General features: G+C 39.8%; 1 protein-coding gene across 1 annotated transcript; it reads right to left on the bottom strand.

Moving 5' to 3' along the window:
- Positions 1–2,119: 2,119 nt before the first annotated feature.
- LOC141127263 (keratin, type II cytoskeletal cochleal-like) lies at positions 2,120–18,776 on the bottom strand. Its single transcript, XM_073613543.1, has 10 exons — positions 18,233–18,776; positions 17,912–18,132; positions 17,640–17,700; positions 14,930–15,025; positions 11,144–11,308; positions 6,980–7,105; positions 5,795–6,015; positions 3,783–3,817; positions 2,625–2,714; positions 2,120–2,529 (listed from the first exon to the last, which is right to left on the bottom strand). Exons 1-10 carry the CDS (start codon positions 18,710–18,712, stop codon positions 2,384–2,386), a joined length of 1,641 nt encoding a protein of 546 aa, XP_073469644.1. The 5' UTR covers positions 18,713–18,776; the 3' UTR covers positions 2,120–2,383.
- Between the last annotated feature and the right edge of the window lie 507 nt (positions 18,777–19,283).

Below are 19,283 nucleotides of genomic sequence, written 5' to 3' on the forward strand. Positions count from 1 at the left end.
AATTTTGTGATTTGAAAAAGTAGTTCAGCCATGTTGAAGTCATATTGTATTTTATACGTCTTCCATTTTATGTAGAACTGTCCGTGTTTAACTACTGTATTTATCGGCGTATAACACACACTTTCTTCCCCTTAAAATCAGGAGAGGAGCGAGTGGAGCCGACATACACAAAGCCGAGTGTACTTCAGCTGGACTCGGCTCCTCTCGCAGTCCCGCCCCTGACTGTGAGCAGAGCCCAGTCTAGCCGAAATACACTCGGCTTTGTGTATCTCAATCGGCGCCAATTTTAAAAGACACAAGGCTGCAATGACACAGGCTGCAATGACACAGGGAAGGCTGCAATGACACTGGGAAGGCTGCAATAATGACACAGGGCTGCAAAGACACTGGGGAAGGCTGCAGATGGGCACTGATAAGGCTGCATTGATGGGCATTTAAATGTAAGTTTTTTTCCTTAAAATTCCCTCCTAAACTTGGGGTGCGTGTTATACGCCGACGCGTGTTATACGCCGATAAATATGGGTATTCTGATAAGTCAGCATGTCCACAATTAAGTTACAAGTCCCTTCTGGTCACAGGAGTGTACAGCCAAATGCTCTGTAAATATCTATTTTTTTTAAAATCATTGGTTTTTCACAATGAAAAGTAATTTTGCAGTGAAAAGGCTGCTCTCAGCTATTATATTCTCCACAATGGAGTTTGCCTCTTTGGCCGGGACTACCTCCACCTAAGCGTGTGGAGGTTCCAGGTTAAAGGTGATAGCAGGTATAGTTAATGATCAAAATATTGATCAAAAGAGGTGATATTGAAAAGGAAATTTGTAAATTCTGTATATTATTGTATTTTATTTTGTATGTATTGCACACTGCACTGTGCACACTGTACTAATAATTTTTTCAGTACATGTTTGCATTATTTTGAGTCCTGATTAGAATCAGCCTGCCTACGTTTCACCCCTTGTTACCTGTAATATTAACCACTTCCCTACCCGCCCATAGACATAGAACATCCGCAGATGGGATCTCCCATCCTGGGCGGGCATCATATAATGTCCTTGGCTTCCCGGTGGTATTAGGGGAACGTGCGCGCCGCGTCGCTCGCGATCGCTCGTTACACAGCAGGACTGTGGATCTGTGTGTGTAAACACACAGATCCATGTCCTGTCAGGGGAGAGGAGACTGATCGTGTGTTTATTGTATATAGGGACACCGATCGGTCTCCTCCCCGATCCAGTCCCCTCCCCGAGCCAGTCCCCTCCCCTCACAGTTAGTATTACTCCCTAGGTAACACATTTAACCTCTTGATTGCCTCCTAGTGTTAACTCCTTCCCTGCCAGGGACATTTGTCATTTGCCAGTGACATTTGACATACAGTAATCAGTGCATTTTTATAGCACTGATCGCTGTGTAAATGTGAATGGTCCCAAAATAGTGTCAAAAGTGTCTAATATGTAAGCCACAATGGCAAAGTCATGATAAAAATTGCAGATCACCGCCATTACTAGTAAAAAAATAATAAAAATGCCATAAATCTATCCCCTATTTTGTAGGCACTATAACTTTTGCACAAACCAATCAATATACGCTTATTGCAAATTTTTTACCAAAAATATGTAGAAGAATACATATCACATAAAATTAGGTTTTTTTTTGTAATGGGATATTTATTATAGTAAAAAGTAAAAGTGTCTTTTTCAAACTTGTCGCTTTTCTTTTGTTTATAGCGCAAAAAATAAAAAACGCAGAGGTGATCAAATACCACCAAAAGAAAGCTCTATTTGTGGGGAAAAAAATGATAAAAAGTTCATATGGGTACAGTCAAAATGTTGCAGTGCTGAAAATTGGCCTGGGCAGGAAGTGGTTAATGTGATACCTACATAATCACGTGTATAAAAACCTTCAATTGCGTCAAATAAAACAGAACAGGTATTTTGCAAAGATGCTGAATGTATTTTTTTGTGTCTGTTCCCTACTGCAGTAGTTATTATTAATTGGGAACCACTAATCAATATGAGGATAGGAGTTGCCTATCTATAAAATCTCCAGAAAATTGTTAACAACCCAACATACTGAAGTTGTATTTACATTTAAAAAGAAAATAACGTCATGAATTTAACATGCAGTTTATTGAATTATAGATACACAGTTACAGGATACAGTACATACCAGTACAGGATGTTTAAATAGTGCAAGACGAAGGACATGCTAATCCTCTAAGTGATTATTATGTTGTTTTAGTTTGCCAAGGCTAAAGAACAGAAAACAATACCAAATACAAATATCCCTCTTAGTTATTATCAAAGCTTTATGCAAAGTTGTTTTCAGTAAGAAAATAGCATTCAGTGTAAAATATTTTTACTGCTACTAAAGGTTTTTATATTCCCTTAATAGTTCTTCTTGCTGAAAGCAGTTGAAGCAAGTACTGCAATCCCTCCGGTGGCACTAGCTGCTTTGCTGTTGGTGTTGCATTTTCCTGTTCCACACGCAGAAGCATCAGAATTGCGCACCTTCACGATGTTGTTATATACAGCTGTTATGATACAAATAGTGAAAAATACAGACAGATAAAAGTGGCAGAAATTAAAGTGGTAAAAAAGGTTACAGCATGTCACGCTGCATTCCTACCTCCTGCTGCATTGCTCCTCGGGAAACTGCAGGATCCTGTTCCACAGCTCAAACCAGAACTGGTCACCTTTCCAGCACTGTTAAAGACAGCTGCAAAGCAAAATCAGACCCAATGTTAAAAAAGTTCATATTTCACAATAATCTTAAGATAATGAAGTTTAAAGGCATTTTTAACTGGAAATATGGTAATCAAAAAAAGTTTCCTGATTGAATATTTGTAGTTGAGATAAAATAAACAAATGCAAGCAAATCAAGGAGAATGGAATTTCTTCCTAGATTATCATATAAATTCTGCTGACGGGTACTTCCCACTGGAGATCCTTGGTTTGTCCTCGCTATAATGGAGTTTCACTTATCTTGTGACAAAAAGACTATCTGAAAGAAGGTCTTGTAGACATAATGGGAAGTAAAAGGAAAGCTCTTCAAAGTAAGGGTAATCCCCTTCTGAACAGTTATCATGGGAGCAAGTGTGTACATTGGAAGATTTCCCCTCTTTTTCTTGTAGTAATGTAAAATTTTGGATTATTCTACTTTCTGTACCAGTGACAGTGGACACCAGGGCACATAGAGAGACTGGAGCTTTCCCATCAGTAATACACACACAACAATATAGACCAGAAAGAGGTTTTAACCCCTTACAATCTATTCAAAAATACATTTTTAAAAGTTTAGGCTTTAAGCTAATCTCTGGGATAAGCAAATATTGTCTAAATACAAGAGGACTGAGTATTTTCTACTTGGATCTTGACATGCTTTATGTATTTATTTGAGATCAGTGCAGTAATCAAGCATGAAACTTTGCCTTTGTGCAGGAGCTTCCCTCAAAAAAGACCAATCACTGCTGTTCTCTCTACTTCTGCAACGTGACTGATCTTGCAACCACCCCCCTCTTATAATTCTCTGGAGGCAGCCTGTAGTGAGTAAGGCTTGCTGGATCCCTCCCACAGCTCAGCTCTCTGAACAGATTAAATGCAGCACAATGATGATGTCACTGCTACCTTTAAATTATAACCTTGGGGTATACAAAGGGGTTTGGAGCACACATAGTGGATTTATATCCAATGTGGCTATTGATAAATATATATGAATTCAAATCTTTGTGCCTGGAGTTTGGCTTTAAGGATTGTAGATATATTTTTGTTTTAAAGTAAAACTTACAGATTGTAACATTGTTGTCAACTTCGCCATGAATCCTGCAAATTAAAAAAAAAAAACAGCGTTAGTACTATAGATTACAATGAAGTCTCCACTAGAGATAATTCATGAATAAAATAGGTTTTTGTTAACAACAAGCTTTTGCAAATTATCATTATTGCAACTCGTGTGCAATAAAAGATAACAGTGGATGCAGGGCTATTTTGGAAATACAGCTCTAAGAGTGAAAATTATAAAATGGTGCCACCCTACCCAGCCCCGTGCATACTGAAATAAAATAGGAAAAAGCCCTAATTTATTATTACTATTATTACTGTTATTATTAGTCAGCATTTATATAGCACCAACAGTTTGTGCAGGGGTTTAAAAATAAAGGGAAATAATACAATTTAGTACAAGAGGGTTGAGAAGGCCCTGCTCATGAAAGCTTACTATCTAATAGGAATGGACAAGGGATAAAAAAGGTATTAACTGGTAGAGATGAACTGATGGCAAAAGTAACATTTACATTTTTAGGGGAAGAGATGAGTTTTCAGGGATCGCCTAAAGATGGACAGAGTAGGCGATAGCCAAGTAGATTGGGGAAAAGAGTTCCGATGGATGGAAGAGGCACTGGACAAGTCCTGAATGCAAACATGGGAGAAGCAGACATGGGAACTATAGAGAAGGAGGTCTTGGGAGGAGCAGAGAGGATTTGGATGATATTTTGAGAGTGGTTAGTGAAGATTGGTGACTGGCTCGGGGAAGAGTTGTAAATAGCTTTGGGTTTTGATTTGTGTTTATTGGGCTTTCATGATAAAATGAAGAGGGGGTAGCCTGTGTAGATGTAGGCCAATGAGGAGGGAGTTGCAATAGTCAAGGCAAAAGGGACAAGGAAGTAACTTGGTGGTTTCATTGGTTAAGTAGCAGCATATTTTGGAAATATTATGGGGGTGAAGTTTGCAAGATTTAGACAGCGATTGGATTGGAGACTGAAAGGACAGGATCTGGCATTAGCTATAACTGCAGCTCAGAGAAATGTTTAATCAGAGCAAAGACTATAATGCCCAAACCAAAGTATGAGGGGGAGGGGGATGCTGGAGGTGGAGAAAAACAGTAGCATAGGGGTGCTGGAGGTGAGGCATAGAACATAAAGGATCACATTACTGGGAGATGAAACAAGTGGGCACTGCATGTGGAGGTGAGGCACAGTACAGGGATAAAGTACTGAAGATAGAGAAATGGTGAAGCCACACTTAAGGGTGTCATGCTATAGGAAGACCATACGAATAGGGGAAAAAGAGCTGCAATCCCTTACTTTCACCTAAATTTAAGGTAAAAAAAGTGACATCTCCCACTTCTTTTACCCATTTAGAATAAGAATACATAGCAAAATACCATCCATGGCTTCATATTATAATTTAAAATGAATCTTAAGCAGATTTGCTTAAAGAATATGTCAACCCCGAATTTCATATTTCTGATATGTGCCTGCTGTACCATGTATTTGTATGAAAAAGCATCATGTTCTCATTGTATTGATTGTTTTGTGTGAAATACCTGGTGAGCCTGGTGAGCCTGCCAGTCCCTCTGCTTACATATTAAAAACTGACCACACTAGTCCTGAGAGCACAATGTAGTCAGACTGCTGGTTGTGCTGGAAACTCAGCCTGCTCTCCTCCAATGAGCAGACTGGTGCTTACACATCCCCTCCCCTGCACACCCATTCAGAGGGAAGATCAGTGTGCTGCTGCTTCTCCTTCCTAAGCTCTCTAAGATCCTTATGGAGCTGAGAACAGAGGTTATGTGATCACTTATAAAAACAAATGTTTTGCCTTTTTATTTCTATTTTAAACTGATTGGGTTGTTTTACAAGGTGAGGGTTTACATATACTTCAATGGTCTGCTTTAAAGACACTATTAAATTAGACTCATATTGAAAATATTACACTAATAAAGCTTGCTTAAGTAATACAGGATACATTTGCTTTTAGATATATGATGCTTTTTTTGGCCACTTATTTTATAACACCTACCTGCTTTCTTCACCCTCCAGAAGAGTCCTGTAGGTTGCAATCTCAAGATCCAGGGCCATTTTTACATTAAGCAGTTCCTGGTAGTCACGTAGCTGAACTGCAAGATCTTCTTTGGCTTTCTGCAGAGCAGCTTCCAGTTCACATAATTTATTTTTGGCATCTTTCAAAGCAACATCCCCACGCTGTTCAGCATCAGTAATTGCTGCCTCTAATGCACAAATCTGCAGGAATAAAATGATACATTAAAGAGCGAGCATAGCACTAAAGCTGTTAGAGAAAAAACATGTGCTAAGTTTAAAAACTCTCTAAACCTAGAGTAAGCTGCTTAACCTATTTAGCCATTCAGTCTTGGGATTCAGGGACCCTTAGGGCCCCCTGTTAGAAAGCCCAGCCAAGTCCTGGAGCTACCTGCAAAATACATTGCAGATATAGAATCGAGCCCAAGAACCGCCACAGCAACCTATGCCTAAACATTGAAGAAGTAGGAGCACACTGATGTGTGTTGAAAAAAAAAAACCCTGCTCCTTTACTTCTGCCTTACTTCTGGAATAGAGTTTAGGTCATGACACAGGAAGGAGTTGACCAGCCGAGGGTAGATGATGCAGGGTGTGTGCTAATAAGATCAGCTGGTCAACTCCTTCCTGTAACATGACCTAAAGTCTATTCAGGAAGTAAGGCAGAAGTAATGCAGCAGGATTTTTAAACAACCATGAACAGAGTGAGTTAACCGTGGGTAGAATAAATGGAAAGCTGTTTTATTTTTGCAAAAGAAGTACATTAATGTTATATTGGTACATAGGGGAGCTGTAATTAAAAAAAAAAGGCGAACATAAGTGAACTTAGCCTTTAAGCCACAGATGGCTCAGAGGGATGTGAATGCTGCTTTAAGGGGGGATAGTTGGAGACTGATGCAAATCAGATTCAGGTTCCTAAGCTAGTTTTCATTTGCAATTTTTAACCAATACACATCAAATTAAACTATATTTTATATCCGCTTGAAGTTTAGTTAAACAGCCAGGGATGTGAAATTAAACTATGGTAATTATTACCTAATTAAATGATACAGACATGGCTGATCTAACAATAGATGCATACCCAAGACTGCCCCCCTCCCCTGTAAGGGCCCTATCATCAGTAACAGGAACCAAGATGAGAACATACTGTGTACAGTAGGAAAGGTCTTACCTGTTTCTTTACACAGTCGATTTCTCCATGTAGTCTCTTTACCATGCTGTTCAGATCCTGGATCTCATTCCTCTGATTACGCAGATTGTCCCCATGTAGCCCCGCTGTGTCTTTGAGCAGCTGGTACTGTCAGGGATGTGCAGATTATTTGGTATGTGTGTAATATTTATCATTAACCCAGCAAAAACTCAAATGTTGTATTATAGATCATACAATTAACCTGTCACAACACAAATTATTCTACTGCATCAATTAAATGTAAAATGGAACTGCAGCCTAAAGTTTTTCGTTGTGTTTGTTTGGGATAGAGTGGAAAAAGTTTATAATGTTTGTCAGGACTTTATTGTTGCGTGTTTGATTACCCAGACCACCTCCTAACTTCCTGCTCCGGTGACGGCGCACACTGAGACAGGAAGTGAGGGCGCATGGACAGGAAAAAAAGATCTTTCTTAGTAGAGTTGGGGAGGGTTAAGCCTCTGTAAGATTTTTCTTTTTTCTTTGGGGCATATTTCTTTTGTGTAATGTACCTGTATAGTCATTGGGGCAGAATGTAATGGGAAATCATCTAAATGGGTGCACTGATAACATCTGAACATGGGAAAAAAAACTACCAAAATGAATAAAAAATGTTGGTTTTGTTTCCATTAAAGGTTTTGAAAGCTGATGAGGTATGTAAACAATAAGTATTATAACTGTAATATGGAAAGTAATAAAACAATACTGGTCACCAAAAGTATGATCTATAGAGAAATCAGTCAATGATCAATCCAACAAATAGAATGATTATTTTAATCTGAGAAAATACTAGAAATAATGTAATGCTATGTTTCTAGTGACTGAACAGATATTAAAAAGCAAATGTGCCCAGACTATAGACAATAACGTTTTTTATATACTCCTATTATACAGTAAAGCAGCATTTTTGCACACATGTTAAAGTGGGAGCAAGTTCCCATGCATGATTTTTACCTATAGGTACTGTTAATATCTCCTAAATGTGCACTGTTTAGGAGATGTGTACTGTACATGCAGCCGGTGACATCACCAGCACCTGTGCTCGGAGGAAGCGGCATACCCATGCTGTTCATTCAGAGTCCTGTGCCATAAACGGTGGCTCCTGCATGCATGCGTGGAAGTAATGTCATCACAGCTCTGGCCACTCACACAACCATAGTCTGCGAACCCAGAAGGAAGACCGGGTGAAGATGGAAGCACCTTCAGTGGTTACAGCACGCTGCTGGAGGGCTTTGTTCTAAGGTAAGTTTCACATATTATGCTAGTATGCGATGCATACTAGCACATTATGACATTGCCTTGCAGGTTAAAAGAAAAACAAAAAAAAAAGCAGTTTACTACCGCTTTAAAATGCACATTTTAGGGCTGAAGATTAATTAAGACTGCCAAATATAATATTTTCTGAAAGCAGAGACCCTGGGCAATGAAATGTTGGTAGTTGCAATATTTTATTTATTTATGACATAAGCACACATTTATCAAATGCTTATTTTTCAGTAAAAAATACACTAAAATTACTTTTAGTGCATGCAAACACAGTGGGGTTGATTTACTAAGACAAAAAGACTGCAGTTGCACTCTGCAAGAGCAGTTGCTTCAGAGATTAGTGAATGAGCAGAAGCTCTGCTAACTTCCATCATCCAATAATGTGCAAGCAAGGATTCAGTTTTTTTTATTTCCTTGTATGTGATTGGGTATTCTTTGCAAAGTGAAGCTTTACCCCACTTACTAAGCTCTGGAGCAACATGGTGGAAAAAATAGTATGCTTTAAGAGCATATTAAATAAGGGCATTATCCAGTGCATCCCAATGGGAAATACATTTAAAAGAGCTAATAAAAGTCCTGGGTGGCTTAACTCCAAAGTAAAAATGCATATAAAAGCAAAGAAGAAGGCCTTCAAAAAAATATAAGGCTGAGAGATCATCATCAGCATTCCAACTTTACAAAGAATGCAACAAGAAATGTAAGGGTGCAATCAGGGCAGCTAAGATAGAACACGAAAGGCACATAGCGGAGGAGAGTAAAAAAAATCCCAAGAAATTCTTTAAGTACATAAATAGTAAGAAAGGAAGGGCAGATCATATTGGTGCCATAAAGAATGATGAAGGGAATCTGGTTACTAAGGATGGAGAGATGGCGAAGGTATTGAATTTATTCTTCTTCTTAGTCTTCACAAGGGAATTGGGGGGCTTCAGTAAGCAAAACTGCAATGTTTATCCTCTTGATATGTCACAGGAAGCATCCTCATGGCTAACAGAGGAGAGAATTAGAAATAGACTTAAAAAAAACTTAAAATTAATAAGTGACCGGGACCAGATGGATTGCACCCGAGGGTCCTTAAGGAACTCAGTCAAGTAATTGCCAGACCATTGTTCCTTATTTTTTTGAACAGTCTCCTGACTGGAATGGTACCAGCTGATTGGAGAAAAGCCAATGTAGCACCAATATTTTAAAAAAGGGCCAAGATACATCCCTGGGAATTACAGACCAGTTAGCCTAACATCAATTGTATGCAAGCTCTTGGAGGGAATGATAGGGGTCTGTATACAAGATTTTAGTAATGACAACGATATCATTAGCAGTAATCAGCATGGATTCATGAAGAATCTTTCTTGCCAAACCAATCTATTAACCTTCTATGAGGAGGTGAGCTGCCATCTAGATAAAGGAAGGCCCGTTGACGTGGTGTATCTGGATTTTGCAAAAGCATTTGATACAGTTCCCCATAAACTTTTACTGTACAAAGTAAGGTCCATTGGCATGGACCAAAGGGTGAGTACATGGATTGAAAATTGGCTACAGGGGCGAGTTCAGAGGGTAGTGATAAATGGGGAGTACTTGGAATGGTCTGAGGTGGAAAGTGGGGTCCCCCAGGGTTCTGTCCTGGGAGCAATCCTATTTAATTTATTCATAAATGACCTGGAGGATGGAATAAACAGCTCAATCTCTGTATTTGCGAATGATACTTAGCTAAGCAGGGCAAAAACTTCTCCGCAGGATGTGGAAACTTTGCAAGAAGATCTGAACAAATGAATGGGGTGGGCAACTACATGGCAAATGAGGTTTAGTGTAGAAAAATGTAAAATAATGCATTTGGGTGGCAAAAATATGAATGCAATCTACTCACTAGGGGGAGATCCTCTGGGGGGATCTAGGATGGAAAAGGACCTGGGGGTCCTAGTAGAAGCCAGGCTCAGCAATGGCATGTAATGCCAAGCGGCTACAAGCAAAGCAAACAGAATATTGGCATGCATTAAAAAGGGGATTAACTCTAGAGGTAAAACAATAATTCTCCCACTCTACAAGACTCTGGTCCGGCCGCACCTGGAGTATGCTGTCCAGTTCTGGGCACCAGTCCTCAGGAAAGATGTGCTGGAACTGGAGAGAGTCCAGAGAAGGGCAACAAAACGAATAAAGGGACTGGAGGACCTTAGTTATGAGGAAATGTTACGAGCACGAGAACTTATTCACTCTGGAGAAGAGACGCTTGAGAGGGGATATGATTTCAATGTACAAATACCGTACTGGTGACCCCACAATAGGGATAAAACTTTTCCGCGAAAGGGAATTTAATAAGACACGCGGCCATTCACTAAAATTAGAGGGTTCTGTACTGTAAGAGCGGTTAGGATATGGAATTCTCTTCCACAGGCAGTGGTCTCAGCGGGGGACATCGATAATTTCAAAAAACTATTAGATAGGCACCTGAACGACCACAACATACAGGGGTATACAATGTAATACTGACATATAATCACACACATAGGTTGGACTTAATGGACTTGTGTCTTTTTTCAACCTCGCCTACTTTGTAACTATGTAACTGCCCTGCAGAGTGCAATTGCACTTTGCAAAGTGCACAGTCTATTGGCCTTTAGTAAATCAACTTCTGTATCTTTTGGTAAAATATAAAATATGGCATTGTGTCAAGTAAATAGAAACGAAGAAATAACGACAAACTTCTGTACCCAAAATTGTCAAAAAGCATTTACGGGTCATATATTTATATGCTAACCATGAACGATAACCCTAGAATTATTGCTATCACTCTGGCATACGTTGTGATATCTAATATGTGTAGCACAGTTGTTGTTGCACAGTTGTTGTTTCCCAACATAGGCATGGGCATATTCGTTGCTGATCACTTACTTGTCTAGCATAGTTGGCTTCAGCCTCCGCTCTGCTCTTGGCTGCAATTTCCTCATACTGAGCTTTAGCCTCAGCAATGACTCCATCCAAATCCAGGTCTCGGTTGTTGTCCATAGTCAAGATAACATTGGTATTGGAAATTCGTTCTTCCATATCAGCCACTTCCTGTAATGAGCAAGTGTAACAACATGTAAAAAAGACCTAGCTTAATGCTCTGGGTAACAATGTCCCCCAACAGTCTATCATTTCTCAAAATATCCATTAGTACTGGACACATGATAGAGAAACCGGACCTACTAACTGCAATGGGCACACATAATAGAGGTATTTGAACTGATAACTGATACTTTGCACTCATAATATGTTAGTGGCCTCTTAAAGCATACATAAATCCAAAAAGAAAAAGGATATATATTGCAGCTTACCACCTAGGTGTGGTGGCTGCATTAGTTTCCTTTTTTCAGGCTGTTTTTCCTTTATGTTCACCTGGCAATTTTGCCAAACAAAGACACACTTTCCTATCTTAGGGTAACAATGTTCACTGTGTGTATGGGCGTTCAGCATTGTCACCCTAGGCTACTCTGCTGATAAGGCCAATAAACCACTCCCACTCTTCTACTTATAAAATCTACAGTATATGTAGATGAATTTTGATTTGTATCTCACAAAATATAGCTGGGAAAGTTGATAATGTTTGGGATCTCAGTTCAGTGTACAAAAAGTAACAAGAATACTGGATTTCTGACAGAATCAACAGGTATTTGTCTGTACTTGAAGAACATGTACATAGCTGTAAAAAAATTGAAGCAGCTATCACATCTAGGGACTCATAAGCTGTAATATATAATTTTTTCTGGTTTTCATAGGTGTGCGCACAGGGAGTGCCTGGTGTGCCTGGGCACACCCTAATCACCCTGTGCAGTGCTGATTTCCCCTGCTTCCTGACGCCCTCCCTTGGGTGCTACCAGCTTCCTTCCTCTCCTGCCAGCTGCTTTGTGGGATGTTTCAGGATGGAGAACAGGGAAGGGGATGGTAAATATTTCATTTACCAGCCTCATCCTTTTCTGAACTAACACAGTTATTGAATGAACAGGATGCCTCTCAGCACAGAGCACTTCTCGTTAGTTCACTGTCCAGCGCAGCTGAGGCTGTAGAGAAAGGGACTGGGGAAGCTCTGTCTCAAAAGTGAGAAATGAGGGGTCTGTTTAGACCCTCGATATTTCACCAAGGACCCCCAACGGGGCTCCTAAAGAGAAATTGAAAAAAAATAATATTGTAAAAAATAATTAAAACAACAAAATTGTAAAAAAAACTATAAAAATAAAAACTACTGACACCAATCTCTGCTCTACTGACACCATTCACTGCTCAGCTGTTATACTGTACACGCATGTGTGCTTTGGGGTGCACATCCTAATGCAATAGGCTGCACACGCCAATGCTGATGTTAGTTATAATTTAAGACTGCTTTAACACTGCAATTTCTTGCTTAATAACATTCTCTCTTTAGATTATCTGCATGTCTTGTTTCTCTTTTTTTAGCTCTCTAAAAGGACAGACTCTTCCAATCTGCAACAGTCTTGGGCAAACAATTTGCTGTTATATTATTATTATGCAGGATTTATATAGCACCAACAATTTGCGCAGCGCTTTACAACATGAAGGCAGACAACAAGCATCTTCTCTTAAACAATGCAGATGATTCAAGATGCTCTCTATTGTGCCCTCAAATTTTCCACTCGCCTACTCGCATTTTGCAAGTAGAAAATGAGGGCTGTCGAGGAACTGGGCTGCCTGGGAGTGGGGGGGCGAGCAGCGCCGGCGGGCAGGGTTGACTGGGAGTCGTTCTCCTGGTGGAAGATTGCATGGAGTTAGAGGAGAGCTGCAGGATCACCATGCGGTAAAATATGCTGTAACAGCTTACCTTGAAACTGTCTCCGCTCTGCTCACGCTCACACAGCCCAGCCTCCTCCCAACCCCGCGCCTGTAATAGACAGAACGTGGGTCCAATGCTGGGATGCATTCTGTCTATGACAGGTGTGGGGTTAGGAGGAGGTGGGGCTGTGTGAAAGTGAGCAGAGTGGAGACAGTTTTAGGCTCCATGCACACCAGGAGCAGAAAAAACGCCAATGTTTTTAGCTTAAAAACGTGGCATAAAAGACGCAAATTGAAAGCATATTGTACAAAGTTTAGGCGAGTCTATGAGAGTTTAAGAGCATTCGTTTATAGGCATTTTTTGCACTACACGACCCTCTGCAAAAGCCAGGAAATTATGTACAGTGACAACACACCTATTTTTTTACTAAAAAAACATTGAAACTTGACGTTCAGAAGAGATGAGAGGAGTTTAATAGAGACTGACATTTTTACAGCTCCTAAACTTCTCCAGAAAACGCGATAGAGAAGGGTTTTTTTTCCTCCCTCCGAACGTCCCTGACAGAAAACTCCTGTAGTAGTCATAATGTGCAAAGACACATAGAACACAATAGAGGTGCTTCTAGAGGTCGGTGAAAAAAATGTCAAACGCCTGTAGAATCAACGCTTTTTTAAGGCCAGTGTGCATGGAACCTCAATGTAAGCTGTTACAGCGTGTTTTACCATTCGGTAATCCTGCGGCTCTCCTCCGGCCACCCCTCTCACTTTCTCCGCCTGGCAAGGCTGCAATGGGGCAATATAGGGCTGCAATGGGGGCACTGTAAGGCTGCAATGGGGGCACTGTAAGGCTGCAATGGGGGCACTGTAAGGCTGCAATGTAAGGCTAAAATGGGGGCACTGTAAGGCTGCAATGGGGGGCACGGTAAGGCTGCAATGGGCGGCATGGTAAGGCTGCAATGGGGGGCACAGTAAGGCTGCAATGGGGGGGCACGGTAAGGCTGCAATGGGGGGGCACAGCAAGGCTGCAATGGGGGGCACGGTAAGGCTGCAATAGGGGCACCATGAGGCTGCAATTTGGGGCATGGTGAGGCTACAATGTGGGGCATGGTGAGGCTGCGATGTGGGGCACAGTCAGGCTGCAATGGGGGCACAGTCAGTCTGCAATGGGGGCACAGTCAGGCTGCAATGTGGGGCACAGTGAGGCTGCAATGTGGGGCACGGTGAGGCTACAATGCCGGGCACAGTGAGGCTGCAATGGGGGCAAAGTGAGGCTGCAATGAGGGCAATGTGAGGCTGCAATGTGGGGCACAGTGAGGCTGCAATGTGGGGCACGGTGAGGCTACAATGTGGAGTATGGTGAGGCTACAATGTTGGGCAAGGTGAGGCTACAATGTGGGGCATGGTGAGGCTGCAATGTGGCGCATGGTTAGACTGCAATGTGGGGCACGGTGAGGCTGCAATGATGGGCACAGGTCACGCTGCATTGATGGACACAGGTGAGCCTGCATTGATGGGCACTGGTGAGGCTGTGCTGAGGGGAACTGATAAACTGTTAAAATTTATTTTTGTAACTTAATTCTGCATAAAACATTTACGTGTCATGAGATTTATGATGGCGTGATTAGGGGCGGGGCAGGGTAAGGGTTGGGTGGGGCAACTGGTGGCGAGTAACCCTTGAGACCTGGCTAGTAGCTCAGGACTTGAAATTTTGAGCCCTGGTTTAAGGGATTACACAAATATATCATAGACCCTACAATTAATTGCTATCGTAAAATTTGACAAGCAAACACAATGCAATTGTTGTGTAAGCACTGAAAAAGGGTTTTATCTATTCTCGTAGCCAATCCAGCCCACCCATTGATAAATCAGCACTTTAATAGCAGTTAATAATTTAAATAATGGGTTTAATACCGCATCAAACAAAGTCTTCAGGAAATTTAGCTCATCCCCCAAGGCATCTTGCTTGCAATCCAGATCAGTCTTTTGCATGTACAGGACATCAACATCCTTAAAAAAAAGCATGAAAGCATGTTAAATGTATTTAAAATGAATAGTCCTATACTATAGAACCTAACTGTTGGGTTTTATAAAGATATATATATATATATATATATATATATATATATATATGACAGAAAAGCACATATGCAGGCATAATGGGAAAATTACATAAAAACTATATGAAAAAACATTGTCATGGTTTATGAAAGGAATTCTGTACAGAGACAACATGGAATTTGTAACAATGTCATAGTCCACTGTCATGCAAGTCAGTAGTTCTCAGTTCACTCTGACTTTCTGACCTACATGCTTGTTCCAGGTTGGTTTGCTTAAATAGTCACAGATGTCTGGGCTGCTAGCATTCAAACCAAGAGGTCAACATTGACAGTCTCCACAGATCTCTCAGGGTAGGATTACTTTAGAGCAACTCTGTGTTTGGTTTTGCAGGGCAAAGTAACAGCTTCCTTTAAATGCAACCCTATTAGCAGCACATACTCCCCGTAATTTTAGCACTTTGCCACTCTATGCAGATAATGGTATTCAAGAAAACTGTCCAATAATCCCATTTCACATGATAGCACTGGTGTTTGGAGCTCATGTTCTCAGTACTATCACATGATGGTGGAGAGAGACTCTTCAACCCTATGTAAGCTGTAAGTCAACAATGTAGTATAGGGGGAGCAAAGTCAAGGGCTTAGTTGGTGGGGCTGGCATTAAAATAGAACAGAGTGAAGGGAAATTTCTCCACCGAGGGCACAGACAGAAATCTAACCACATTTTTAGTAGAGTTACAAAGGGTTTAGAAATCTGACAATGTTGTAATTGCTGTTTTTGACTTCTTGTCCTGGTGACAACCTCAATTAACTATTGCATATGTATTACAGGGGCAGGAAGTGAGGGAAAATCTCCCCAAAGGGATCACAAAAATAGAGACTTGCCAGCAATTTTAACTCTTCACTACTATATCCAGAACTATAAAACAAACTTGAGCTGCAGTTGTGTTTTGAATGCTATTTAGAACACCTACAAACCAATCATCTAGATTCAGTTTGTGAATGACAATGATTTGGAAAAAGCTTCAAATGCACTAATTGAATTGAACTGAATCCATTCCTACACTTTATGGTATATTTCTAGGAAACATTGAAACTGAATCCCAGGAAGATATAAAGGACATATATTATTGCAGCACTTTATTCATTAAAATGGCTCTGTCACATGGACCAATAAGAATGCCTCCTATGCGTACCTTTACAAGGTACGTTAAGGAGATTAAGCCACAGGGGATTTCAAATCCCCGGACTGGTAAAGTGGCAATCCAATGTCTCCTAGTGGGTGATCGCCGGCTTCAGGTACAGCGGGACCAGGGGGGATGGGGAGGGGGTCCTTTGTAAGTTCACCTTACAGATTTTCTGTAAAGGTGAACTTACCCTTTAATGAAACCACTACATCTAAGGATCATACATTGCAATATATTACATTTTTTGTTATTGGGTTTAGCTATCCTTATTATATTATCCTAAGCAGTGGAAACATCTGAATTTGCTCTCTTTCTTGCAATCCTCTGTACAACAGAGCTCAGACTGGGGCAGGAAGAAGTAGCACATGGAGCCAAACAAGTATTCTGTAATGCGTATTTCCTAGCAATAGACATGTTGATAGGATGAGATAGCAAAGTGGTAGAGAGACAAGCACATTAGTCTGCTGCTTCTCCTTTCATTGGATCTGTAAATGTAACTTAAAGTATATGCAAACCATAGAATTCTGACCATTGGAGTGCAGGCAGACTGTGCTCCCAAGTAGAATGCAAAGAAGAAAACTGACCATGTTGGGATGGATGCGCTCCCTGGTCAGTTTGAAATAGGAAAGCAGGGGGGACTGACAGGATCAATAGGTGATTCACAAAGGAAGCAATGCAAAATAAGCAGGAACTATTTCTATTGCTATTTCATCTATTTCATCTATTGCTATTTCATGCAATTACATGGTACAGCAGGCACATATCAGGAATATGAAATGTTAGGGGTAACATACACTTTAAATGTAGCACAGAAAAATCAGGCCTCTATTGGATTGACAGAAACACAAGTCCTATGGCAGAAAACATATCTCCCATATGAGTATTTAATCTGTGTGTCTATGTCTAGTCATTCACCAAGAGTTTGACTTTAATGTTTAAAATTAAACTAAACTAGCAGTACATCAGGAGGGAGACTGCAAACAGTTTTGGTGCTGTATACTTAAATATTACACTTTCATGTAAAGTAATCCAACTGAACACAGCATTGAGAAGGATTTTTCACACATTAAATTAATGGAAGGAAAAAAATTAATTTAGCTGGATTGATAAAATAAATGTATTTTTGCTGTCAGGTACATTTCTACTTAGACAAATTGATCTTCTTCAGAGAGAATTTGATTACCATGTTGTTGTACTTCTCAATAAAATACAAACAGTTCATGTACTTTTAGAATCAACCCAAAATAATTGACTACAAAATAGCAGGATTTCTATTAGGTTAGTAAAATTAGAAAAATGAAGTAAATTAAAACCCAATATTTAAGATACAATAATAAGGGATACGTTACATTCGAATTCAGCCACTGTTATGAAATATACCTTTTTCAAAGATACAAATTCATTTTCAGCACAGGCACGTTTGTTAATCTCTTCTTCATATCTGTAAACAAAGGTAAACTTAAGTTCTTAGTAATTACCATTTTGAACTATCTGACACATACAGGACTCAAGATATTTCAGAGCATATTGTTTTAAAACCCCAAAAATGTTGTCAATTTGTATTAATATTGTAGCTGATTCTATTCAGGATAGATGGTAAATACTATTATTTACTGATGCGGGATGAGAAACATGAATTTAGTTTCACCTACTTAGCCTTAAAATCTTCGACAACATCCTGCATGTTTTTCAGATCTCCTTCAAGACGACATTTTTCATTCTTAGTGGTATCCAGTTGTCTTTGAAGGCTGCTAATGTACACCTCAAATAATGGTTTGATCTTGTCTTTCATGTTGGCCAGTTTTTTACTTTGTTCTTGCAAAAACTTCCATTTTGTTTCCAGAATTTTATTCTGTTGCTCAAGGAATCTGACCTAAAACAGTTGTAAGGACTAAACAGTCAGTAAGGTTAGGAAAACTATATAACATTTTTAGGCAATAATTTTACAGAACATTTGAGCGCATTTAACTTACCTTGTCTATGAAGCATGCAAATTTGTTGTTGAGAGATTTAATTTGCTCCCTTTCCTCTGTTTTGACTCTCTGGATGTTTGGATCAATATCAGCTTTTAGTGGATGAAGGAGGATTTGGTTGACAGTAACATTTTGGATACCTCCAGGTGGACAAATAGGATAACTTTCATCACTGAAGCTTAATCCTTTGCCCACTGTGCTTATTCCCTTATTGGTGCCAGTAGCTATGGACATCCGTTTGCTTCCTCCTAAGCAGTAAAGACTGTTGGTGCCATATTTACCACTTCCACCACCAAGGTGCACAGAGTAACTCTGAGGCCCTCCAGATCGTATCAGAGAAGATGAAGAGAAGTTGACTCTGCCATACCCACCACCAGTTGAGCAACTACTAAAGCTCCGAGCTCCACAAGGAGCCTTTCCAGGCTTGGTCGCACATGACTGTTGGCTTTGGCTCATTGTGGTTCTTGCAGATGACAGCATGTAAGATCAGAAGCAGATGGAAGAGAAGGCTAAACTTAAGTCCTGTGAAGGGCAAAAAACAGCTTTTTATATTTTTTAATATGGGCTTGGTTCTTGAGAAAATCTTTATAACTTAGCCACAGTCATGGGCTTGGTTTTGGGCTTGGCACATCTGACACTGGGCAGTCTATATTTTTAGAATAAATATATGTATAAATTAAAATCTCTTAATGAGATTGTGAACATATAAATTGCTTTGTTTATACGATCCACTTTAATGTAATTTAGATTGTTATCTTTAATATAATTTAGACTGTTATCTTTAAATGAAACCACTAAAGTTTCTGAATAAAAGTTGCAAATTAATTTCAAACAAACACTTTGTCCATTTTTATGAAGTTATAAACGATGCCTTAATTTAAAAGAAAATGTTTCTAAGACAATTTTATTAATATTTGTCTCACAAAGTAAAATATAGTAAAATTGACTCGCAAGCTCATACGTTTTCAAATAAGGGTTGCCCCACAAATCATTAGCTTTCTTGTGATAGAAATTAAAGCTGGTATAAAAATTGTAATTATGAAACTATTAA

This window comes from Aquarana catesbeiana, linkage group LG02, assembly GCF_042186555.1.
Source record: "Aquarana catesbeiana isolate 2022-GZ linkage group LG02, ASM4218655v1, whole genome shotgun sequence".
In the NCBI taxonomy this organism is placed as follows: domain Eukaryota; kingdom Metazoa; phylum Chordata; class Amphibia; order Anura; family Ranidae; genus Aquarana; species Aquarana catesbeiana.

Coding starts and splice junctions, on each gene's coding strand:
- LOC141127263 (XM_073613543.1), bottom strand. CDS start 18,712: ATGCTGTCATCTGCAAGAACCACAATGAGCCAAAGCCAACAGTCATGT. Junction 18,133..18,232: donor TTGCATGCTTCATAGACAAG/GTAAGTTAAATG, acceptor CAACTGTTTTAG/GTCAGATTCCTTGAGCAACA. Junction 11,309..14,929: donor TGAAGACTTTGTTTGATGCG/GTATTAAACCCA, acceptor TGCTCATTACAG/GAAGTGGCTGATATGGAAGA.